The following is a 10,484-nucleotide window of genomic DNA, read 5'->3' on the forward strand; positions in this document are numbered from 1 at the left end:
ACACCACACGGGCCACCAGCACCACTCTGGGCCTGGACACCACCCCCACTTATAGGGGAGAGAGGCAGGGCAGGTGTCCAGGGACCACAGGGGACACGGTGCTTTGGAACCCCCAAAGTCACAGCAGGGTGGTCACCACCAGCAGGTCTGGACCTCCCTGGTGACCCACAACCTGCCCAGCCCTTGGAGCATGGCCATGTCCCCCTGGGCCAGCAGCCCCTGAGCTGGAGGTCCCTGGCCATGGGGCACTTTGGGCTCCAGGGACCCCCCTGGAGGGGCCCCAGTGGCTGTAACGGGGCACAGGACATTGGGACTCAGCCTCACCCCAGCTCTTCACTGCTCCCACCCCTCCTGAGACCCCCCAGAGCCCTCCTCCCTTGGGCCTGGGGGGGTCTGGATCCCCCTGGACAGATGACCACACATGGTGGGCTCAGCTCCGTTGGTCTTTACTGGCTGGGGAGGACATGCAGGGCCACAGGGGTGGGGGCCACGGTGGCCTGGGCTGGGGACACAGCCCTGTCCCACCCCGGGGACATCAACACGAGCTGTGGGCAGTGCTGTGGCCGGCTGGGGGCTGGAGAGGGAAGAGTGATCCCTCCTGCCCTGAAATATGGGCTGTGGTGACAAACTGCATGTCCCCGAGCCATCTCAGCAGTGGAGAGGAGATGACATGAGGAGAGAAAGTGGCCGAGGAGGTGATGACAAGAGGCTGAGAAGAGGGGAAGGTCAAGAAGATGAGAAGGATGTGAAGGCCTAGAGGAGGAGAAGACAAGAGATGCAGGAGGCAGCCCAAAAGAAGAGGAGAGAGAGATCTGAGGAGAGGAGGAGGCTGACAAGAATAGCACGAAGAGAAGACGAGAGGAGGAGGAGGTCAAGATGAGGAAAACGAGCAGAGAAGAATGAGGAGGAAGAGACCAAGATGAGAAGAAGAGCTGGGTGCTCTCCAGCCCCGTTCCCAGGTGCCAGCTCTGCCACTGCCCTGACCACACCATGACCCCCCTGTGGAGCTGCTCCCCATGGCATGGGGACACTCCCGGCACCCTTCGGGCCTGGCTGGGCCTGGGGGCTCCTTGCAGGGCCCACCCCCATGCCAACAGTCACCAAGTGCAGGGCTCCTGGCCACCCCAGCTCTGTGTCCATCGCCTGGCCGCGTGTCTCCACACAGGTGCCACCTCCACCCTCCCGCAGCAGCTCGGGGATGTCCCCGGGGCTGCCAGGAGCTGTCACGGCCATCGACCCCTCACGGCCACGCGTTCTCCTCCAGCCCCTCGCGCTCCCGCGGGGCCCAGGGGGGCTCCAGGAGCGCGGAGGGGATGCTCTGCAGAGCCCCCCAGGCCTTGGGGCTGCCGTTCGACGCTCGGTGGGCGCCTGCCCCGTACCCCCGGGGGGTGGGAATCCGGGACGGCGTCTTGTGGGGCTGCGTGTCCAGCCGGGGCTTGGCCCAGGGCCGCGGCGGGGGCGCGGGGACCCCCGGCCCGGCGCTCTCCTCCGTCTCCATCAGCTCGTCCTCCCCGGTCGCCCAGTCGGTGTCGGAGCCGGGGTTCCCCGGGGTCTCCCGGTTGTCCCAGGAGGCCGGGAAGCAGCAGCTCTCGTCGGAGGAGCTGGAGAAGGTGGAGCGGCGCCTCGCAGCTGCCAGGGTGGGGTTGGACGGCAGCGGGGGGCAGCCGCCGTTGTTGCCGTTGCTGTTGCCGTTGTTGCCGTCGCTGCTGCTGCCGCCCCGCCGCCCGTCCTCGGCGGGCAGCCCGTGCTTGGCGAACACATTCAGTGAGGAAGACGAGGATGACGAGGAGCAATAGGCCGAGTCAGCGGTGGCAGGGGGCGCGGGGGGGGGGCTCTCCGTGTCCCCCAGCTGCTCCAGCAGCCGCGTGTTGGCCAGGAATTCCTCCTCCAGCCGCTGGAACAGCCGCTGCTCCTGCCCGGGCTCCAGCCAGCGCGGGGCCCGCAGCCTCCGCGCCAGCTCCTCGGGGTCCCCGGGGCCGGGCCGGGGGTCGCGCCGCCCCCCGGGGCTCCCTACGGGGCAGGCCCCGGCCGCGGGGGGCTCTGCCCGTGCCCACGAGTGCTGCCCGTCGGGCCGGCGGCGGATGAGCAGCAGCGGCGCGGGGCCGCGCCCGGGGCTGCGGGAGGCGCGGGGGGACCCGCGGGGGGACGCGGCGGCGCGGGGGGCGCGGGGGGAGCCCGGCGGGCCGGGGGGGTCCGGGGGGTCCCGGCGGGCCGGGGGGCGGCGGGGGCCGCTCTGCGCGGAGGCGGCCGAGGAGTCGCTGTCGCCCGAGCAGCGCCGGGAGCGCGCGGGGGCGCGAGGCCTGGGGTGGGGGCCGGGGGGGGAGAGGGGGGTCATGAGCACCCTGGTGACCCCCCCCAGTGCACCCCCCGATCGCACAGCCTCCGTGAAACCCCCCTTGATACCCCCAGTGCAGCCCTAATGGAACCCCCCCAGTGCCCCCACCCACTGCACCCCTCCCAACTGAACCCTCCCTGCTCTCCCCCATGGCACCCCGCGTTCCTTCCATTGCACCCCATTTCCCTCCCCATTGCACCCGTTTGTGCCCCATTGCTCCTCATAGCACCCCCGTTGCACCCCACATTCCCTTCCTTAAACCCCATTTCCATCCCCATTGCATCCCCACTGAACCCCCCACTAAACCCCACATCCCCCCTACTGAACCCCATTTCCCTTCCCCTTGCTCCCCCATTAAGCCCCCCCCACTGAACTCCCCATTCTCCCCCTCCACACCCTTTCCTCCTCACTGCAACCCCCAGAACCCCATTTCCCTCCCCACTGCCCCCCATTTTCCTCCTCTATTAAACCCCCACTGAACTCTCCCACTGCACCCTCATTCTCCCCCCTTCTCCCCTCCAACCCTCCCCACTGCACCCCATTATTCCCTGCACTGCACTCCATCTCCCCCCCACAGCACACCCACTGCCTCCCTCCTCTGAACTCCCCCGTGGCACCCCACATTCCCCCCACTGCCAACCCCATCCCCCTCCATTGCACACCCCACTGTACCCCCATTTCCGCTATTGCCCCCCCATTCCCCCTTATTCCCCCATTTCCCCGCAGTGAACCCCTATTGCCCTCCCATTGCACCCCTCTTTCAGCACCCATCACCCACCCATTGCCCCCCATGGCCCCACACCGAACTCCCACTGTCCTCCTCCACTGCCTTCCCTAACTGCACCCCCATTCCCCTCCCACTGCCTCCCCAATAATTCTCCCATTTCCCCCCCACTGTCCTTCTCCACTGCCCCCACTGCCCTACCAAATTGCCCCCACTGCCCCCTCATTGCACCCCTCCAGCACCCCTCATTGTCCCCCCATTTTCCCCCAACGATTTCCCCATTGCACCGCCCCACTGAGCCCCGATACCTGCACTGCACCCCCCAGTGCACCCTCCAGTACCTCCCATTGCCCCCCACTGCCCCCCAGTGATGCCCCCACTTGCTCCTCCTTGCACCCTCCCACTGCCGCCCTAATGGTTTCCCCAGTGTCCCCCACTGCATGCCCAATTCAGCCCCCAGTTGCCCCCATTCCACTCCCAGTATCTCCCACTGCCCCCCTTCACCCACTGCTCCCCAATGCTTCCCCCATTCACCCCCCCCATTGCCACCCCACTGATTCCACTGCCCCGCCCCGCTGCCCCCCGAGGATTTCCCCAGTGTCCCCCACCGCACCCCCAATTCTGCCCCCAGTTACCCTCATTCCACCCCCATTCCCCCCCAGTACCTCCCACTTTCCCAATGTCCCTCATTCCCCTCACTGCACCCCCATTATCCCCCAATGTTTCCCCCATTAACCCCCCCATCCCCTCCCCGTCCCCTCCGTGGGTCTGCGCCCTTGCTGTGGGGTCTCGGCGCGGTTTTGGGGTCCCCCCCAGCCCCCCGGGGGGGCCGTACCTGAGCGTTCCCGTTCCCCGCGCGTCCGCGGGGCTCCTGGAGGGGCTGCCGGAGCCGGAGCGGGGGGCGGCACCCCCTCGGGGGGGCAAACCCTCCTGCCTGGGGGGCTTCGGGGCGTCCCCCCGGGGCTGGGGGCCCCGCTCCCGCTCCGCCCCGGCCGGGGGGGGCCCGGCGGGCCGGGGGCGCCGGGGGGTGCTGGGGCTGGGGGCGCGGGACGAGGAGGTGCCGGGAGCTGCTTTTTGGGGGGACATGCCCGGGGTGCGGGGCTGGGGCAGGCGGTGAGCTGGAACGGAGAGGGGGGAGGTCAGCGGGGGCAGCGCTCAGCATCCCCCGCCCCTCGCAGCACCCGCGTTTTCCAGGTGGGAAATCCCAGGAGGTGGGTGAACACCTCGGGAATTAATATGGGGGAAAACTTCACTTCTGTCACTCCCCTTTTTCCCCTTTCCAGCCGGATCAGAGCCCTGAGGAGCCCAGCCCCAGGGAAGGGAGCCCCATGGAAAATCAGGGAATGGAAGCCATGGAAAATCAGGGAATGGAACCCCACAGAGAACTGGAGAGGATGCCCCATGGAGAACCAGGGAATGAGGCCCCACAGAAAATCAGGGAATGGAAGCCATGGAAAATCAGGGAACGGAACCCCACAGAGAGGCAGGGAATGGAGCCCCACAGAGAACTGGAGAAGATGCCCCACGGAGAATCAGGGAACAGAACCCATGGGGAACCAGGGAACAGAACCCTACAGGAAATCAGGGAATGGAGCCCCACAGAACAAAGCCCTGTGGAGAAGCAGGGAATGGAGCCCCATGGAAAAGCAGAGTCCCAAGGAGAGCCAGGGAATGGAACCCCGCAGAAAATCAGGGATCAAAGCCCTATAGAGAAGCAGGGAAAGGAGCCACAGAGAGAATGGAGCCACAGGGAGAGTCCAGGAATGGAACCCATGGAGAACCAGGGAATTGGAACCCATGGAGAACCAGGGAACAGAACCCATGGAGAGCCAGGGAACAGAACCCATGGAGAGCCAGGGATGGAACTCATGGAGAACCAGGGAGTGGAACCCATGGAGAACCAGGGATGGAACCCATGGGGATCCAGGGATGGAACTCATGGAGAGCCAGGGAACAGAACCCACGGAGAACCAGGGAATGGAGCCCCACAGCGAGCCAGGAGCCAGCAGCGAGGCAGGGGACACCAGGTGTGGGGTCCCGGGGACACTCACAGAGGGCAGCACAGCGACACGGGTCGTGCTTGTCCAGGTAATGTTCCAGTGTGTCCCAGCCGCCGCCCACGCGCACCATGACGTGGCTCCTCAGCACCTGCGGGCAGTGCTGTCACCCTGCCTGGCCCCAAAAAGCCACCAAGAGCCCCCCAGAACCCCGGAGCAGGCAGGAAATCCAGCTCTGGACCCCACCCGCTGCAGGGTGCCTCGGGATGGGCCCCACCCTGCCTGGGAGCGGGGGAAGGAGGAGGAATGGGGTGACAGTGGGGTGAGGGAGGGGACAATGGGGTGAGGGAGGCGGTGGTGGCTCTTACTCGGACGAAGATGAGCGTGTTGGAGTCGCCCACTTTGTACTTCCCCTCCGAGACCTTGACCATGGGGAACTGCGAGGGGCAGGAGCAGCAGCCCAGGATCTCCCGCACCTGCCGGCACAGAGGGGAGGCGTCAGTGGGGTGTGGACGCCCTGCTGTAGGGTCGGCGGGGTCCAGAACCCCCCCTGTAGGGTCGGTGAGGTCCAGAAACCCCATTATAGAGCTGGTGGGGCACAAACACCCCCATTATGGAATTGGTGGGGCACAGACCCCATTATAAGGCCAGTGGGGCACAGTCCCCCCAGTATAGGGCCGCTGAGGCACAGACCCCCTGTTATAGGATGGGTACGTACAGACCCCCTGCTGTAGGGCCAGTGGGGCGCAGACCCCCCAGTTATGGGGCTGGTGAGCACAGATGCCCCACTATAGGGTCAGTGGGGCACAGACCCCCCACTATGGGGTCGGCGAGCACAAACTCCCTGTTATAGGGCTGGTGGGGCATGGACCCTCCACTATAGGGCTGGTAGGCACAGAAACCCCCACTATAGGGTCGGTGGGGCACAAAATCCCCCTACAGGGTCAGTGGGGATCCCCATGATAGGGGCAGTCCCTCGGACTGGCACACAGGGAGGGGCTCCGTGTGCCCCCCACGCTGGCATCTCCCCTCCTCCGTGGGGAGCAGCCGGGTGGGCTCGGTGGGAGCAGCTCCCAGGGTTGGGGAGCACCCACAGCACCCTCGGCAGGCTGAGAACGGGCACAACTCTCTTCATTTGGGGCCCACCCGCTCCGGGACCCCCGCGTGTGGGCACAAAACACCCCCCACCCCACTAATCCGAAACCACGGGGGATTTGCCCCCAAGCCCCCGCCATGGGGCAGGACCCACATCCACCAACAGAAATGGGGTAAATCCCGGGGTTTTTTTTCCCTCCCTTTAAACCCGAAGGGTGAAAGTGGAGCGGGAGGATTTGGGGGGCCGGGCAGGGGACCCCCGGGGCTGTGGGGTGGCCGGGCAGTGCCACGGTCCCGCTGGCTGCCAGCTGCCGGCTCTATCTCCCGGGCTGACGTCAGGGATTAAACCGGGAGCCACAGGGGGATGCGGGGACGCGGCCGCATCCTGCCCCGGCCCGGGGCTGGGGCGAGGGGCGGGGGGGACACAGCGCCGCCTCGCCCCGAAATTTGGGGTTTCTTTAATAATTCTGCGATTTTTTTGGGTTTTCCTGCAGTCGTGCCCATCACAGGGGTGAGAGGAAGGAAGGATGTGGCCGCTCTGGTTCCCATCCGGGTGACGGGGACAGATCCAGCTGGGGAAACTGAGGCACGGAGTGAGGAGGGGGAGTGCGTGCAGTGGGGGGGGGGGTCGTGACCCTGCTGCCACCCCGGGGGGGGCACCTGGGTACCAGGGGGGCCGGATCCTACCCCCGCCAGGCTCCTCCCCGGCTCCGGCGCTGCCCATAAAAGCCGATGGCGAGGAATTACGCAGCCCGGAAAAATGCAGCCGGGGCTGGCAGCGCCCGGCCAGGGGGGCTTGGGGGGGCACCGGCGACGGGGGGGCCCCCCTGCAGCGGGACCGCGCGGAGGGCGGGGTCAGGAGGCTCTTTAATGAGGGACTTAATGAGGAATTAGGGTTTCAATTAAAAAAAGGCTTAGGGAGTCAGGGGAGGGCAGAGCCCCCCTGTCCCCCCCCATGTCCCCCCCCGGGCCGGATTAAGCCGCTGCCTCGCCCGCGGGACGGATCCCGCACACGGCTTTAATCCGTCCTGAGCTCCCGGCCCGGGGGGGTCCCCGCACCCCCATTTGACACCCCCAAATTGTGCCTGTGAGCAGCCGAGATGTCCCCGTGTCCCCATGTCCGTCCCTGGGGACAGCAGCCCCGAGGTGGGGGGAGGAGGAGGGAGAGGAGGAGGAGGAGGGGGAGGGGGAGGAGGGGCAAGTCCTGGGCTGGGGACCACTGTGAGTCACCCCCTCACGGGGAGGAGGTGGCAGGGCACAGGTGGCACCTGTGTCCCCCTTGTGATTCTGGTCACAGCCACCAAAAGAACCCCTCCTGGAGTCAGGAGGCTCCACGGGAGCTGGGTGGGTGGCTGGGTGGGTGGAGAGGAGCTCCCGTAGCCATGGAGAGCTGGGATGGGTGGGTGGAGCACATCCTATGGACCACAGGGGTGTGGGCAAAAGGAGCTCCCAGGGGTCAGAGAGACAGGCGGGACCTCCCCTGGACCACGGAGTGCCCTGCTGGGTGGGCAGAAAGGACTTCCTGGGGGTCACAGGGACAGGTGGGACCTCCCCTGGCCCACTGTGCTGGGGGGACAGGTGGGAGCTCCCATGGATGGTGGAGCACCTCATGGGACACACAGACAGGACCTCCCAGGGGCCACAGCAACGGAGAGGGCTCCTGGGGGCCACAGAGATGGGTGGGACCCCCCCACGGCCTCCATTGGGTGAGGTTCTCCCACGGGCCACAGGCAGGTGGGACCTCCTAGTGACCACAGAGTGACCATTGGGTGGACAGAGAGGACCTCCCAGTGGCCACAGAGCATCCCGTTGGGTGGACAGGCAGGACCTCCCATGGACCACAGAGACAGACAGGACCTCCTGGGGGCCATAGTGACAGGGAGGACCTCCCACAGACCACAGAGTGCCCCGTTGGGTGGACAGAGAGGACTGCCCGTGGATCATAGAGCACCCCGTTGGGTGGATGGACAGGACCTCCCACAGACCACAGAGCGCCCCGTTGGGTGGCCAGCGAGGCCCTTGCGGTGCCCCAGCGCGCTGGGCGGCCGGCGAGGCCCTCACCCAGGCACAGGGCTCCCAGGGGAGCGCGTGTCTCACCAGCTCGTCCAGGTTCTTGAGGTCGCAGAGGGTGATGGGCCGGGCCCGGCTGGGGAAGGCGCCCGCCTGGGGGTCCCGGCTCTCCCGGCGCGTGCCCAGCGCGCCGTCGGCCATTTGGTCCCTCATCTCCTCCTCGATCTCCTCCTCCATTTGGATCAGCATGGGGGCCAGCATCCCAAACTTGGAGCCCCTCCTGGCCACCTCCAGCAAGCAGAGGACAAAGTTCTTCTCGTTCTTCTTCAGCACCAAGTCGTTGGTCTCGAACATGAGCACGTCCTGGATGCCCAGGTCCTGCCGGCACCACTGGATGAAGTTGGAGACGTTATCCCGGGCAATGAAGGAGCCGGGCACCACGTTCTTGGCCTGGAAGACCACCTCATTCTGGGGCACGCGCATGCGGGCGGCCGCCTCGGGGTGCCGCTCCTGGAAGTCCAGGGCGGTGCGGTTGACGTTGTTGGCGTGGCGGCAGAGGTGACATCCCGTCTCCAGGCTCTCCAGGAAGGTGTCCACCTGGATGTCCAGGTCGTAGAGGGTGTTGAACCACTCGGCCAGGTCCTCCTTCATGGCCTCCAGGTACTCCTCGCTGGAGCGGAAGGGGCGGATGCTCTTGGAGGCGGCCGACTGGATGTGGCTGGGGTCAGCCATGGCGACCTGCCTGTGGGGGGACAACGGGGGCCGTTACGGGCAGGAAGCCCCCCAAACCCCCTCAAACCACCCACCAACTTTGGTGACCCCTCTGTGCCTCAGTTTCTCCCCCCACGTTACCTGTGGGCAGGAGCGTCACCACTGCCACCACCACCCCTCCGGGACCTGCCTGATCCCTGCCAGGACCTGCAGCACCCCCCACTCCACCCCATGTGTCCCCCCACAGCCCATGTCCCCTCACTTCGTGTCCCTCCACCATGTGTGTCCCCACCCTCCGTGTCCCCTCATCCTGTGTCCCCTCTGCCACCCCCTCCCCAGGTTAATGAGTCCCTTGTGCCCCCCACCCACCCCACTGTGGGGCTGTGGCAGAGCGAGGACATCCCTCCCCAACCCCGCCCTAAAAGCTGCCCAGTCATGGTGGGTGTCCTCACCCCGGTGTCCCCACCCCGGGAGCAGGTGACACCCCGAGGGATGGCAGTGCCAGGGGCAGGGAGCCCCCCTAACCCTGGGGGGGTCCAACCGCGAGGGGCTGCACCGGTTGGGGGGATGGGGGGATTGGACCCCAACACTCAGCCCTGGGGAGGGGGCTGCACCTCGGGGAGGACCCCCCAGCTGTCCCCAACATGGGGTGGGGGTACAAGAGCCGATGACGCCTCAGCAGAGGGGTCACCCCCTCCCGGGGGGGCCCAGTGACCTCCACTGCCACCCCCAGCCCAGCCCCACACCCTGGGAGGGGGATCCTTCCCCTGGGGTGTCCGTGCTGCTGAGGGGGGGTCCCCTACCCTCGGAGGGGGTGGCCCTCTTAGGGAGGGTCCCCTCACCTGGGGGGGGGCTGTCCCTATTGGGGGGTGTCCTCTACCCTCGGAGCTGGGGGGGACCCTGTTGGGGGTGGTCCCCATCCCTCGAGAGTGGGGGGACCTTGCTGGGGGGTGTCCATTTCCCTCGGAGAAGGGGTGTCCTTATCGGGGGGTGTCCTTCCCTCAGGGGGTGGGGGGTCCCTGTTTGGAGGCTCCCTTTCCCTCGGGGGGGTTGTCTCTGTTGGGGAGGGTCCCCCACCCTCGGAGGGGGGGGTGTCCGTGCCGAGGGGTGTCTGTATCGGGGCTCCCCCTTTCCCCCGTGGGGTGGGTGTCCATCTCTGGGGGTGTCTCTTCCTCGGGGTGGGGGGGGTTCCTTTCGGCGGAGGGGTCTCTATTCCGGGGCGATGCACCGGGGGCGGCGGGAGGGGATCCGCACCTGCGGGGACACGGAGGGGGGGACACAGGGCCCAGGGCCACCCGCCGACCCCCCCGGCCCTACTCACCGCCGCCGCTCTGCGCTCCGCTACGGCCGGGCCGGGCCCGCTCCCCGCTCCGGGCCGGGCCGCGGCTCCCAGCGCCGGGGGGGCCCCGCCGCGGCCCCCGCCGCCATCGGCCGCCGGCAGCGGCCCGGGGGGCGGCCGGGGGGCCCGGGGGGCACCCAACGAGGCTCGGCCGCCGCAGCCCCGCGGAGCCGCCGCCGCCGCCGCCGCGCCCCGGCCGGGAAGTTGGAGGCGGCCCAGAAAGGGCCGGGACGGGGGCGGCGGCGGCAGCGGGCGGGGACGGGGGGGACACGG

The 10,484-nt window shown here is 67.6% G+C and overlaps 1 protein-coding gene across 1 annotated transcript; it reads right to left on the bottom strand.

Annotated features, from left to right (window-relative positions):
* Window positions 1-569: 569 nt before the first annotated feature.
* Window positions 570-10,304, bottom strand: GAS2L1 (growth arrest specific 2 like 1). The gene is made up of 6 exons (XM_082293543.1): window positions 10,194-10,304; window positions 8,249-8,903; window positions 5,425-5,532; window positions 5,111-5,207; window positions 3,895-4,177; window positions 570-2,300 (listed from the first exon to the last, which is right to left on the bottom strand). The coding sequence occupies exons 2-6, from the start codon at window positions 8,891-8,893 to the stop codon at window positions 1,241-1,243; spliced, it is 2,193 nt and encodes a 730-aa protein (XP_082149669.1). The 5' UTR covers window positions 8,894-8,903; window positions 10,194-10,304; the 3' UTR covers window positions 570-1,240.
* Window positions 10,305-10,484: the final 180 nt, after the last annotated feature.

Source organism: Coloeus monedula (genome assembly GCF_965178545.1).
Source record: "Coloeus monedula genome assembly, chromosome: 18".
NCBI classification, from domain to species: Eukaryota; Metazoa; Chordata; class Aves; order Passeriformes; family Corvidae; genus Coloeus; species Coloeus monedula.

Excerpts from the sequence above, each read along its gene's own strand:
- GAS2L1 (XM_082293543.1), bottom strand. The coding sequence starts at position 8,893 with ATGGCTGACCCCAGCCACATCCAGTCGGCCGCCTCCAAGAGCATCCGC. Across the intron at positions 5,533-8,248 it reads TCAAGAACCTGGACGAGCTG|GTGCGGGAGATCCTGGGCTG; the intron begins GTGAGACACGCG and ends CTGTGCCGGCAG. Across the intron at positions 4,178-5,110 it reads GTGTCGCTGTGCTGCCCTCT|CTCACCGCCTGCCCCAGCCC; the intron begins GTGAGTGTCCCC and ends TCTCCGTTCCAG.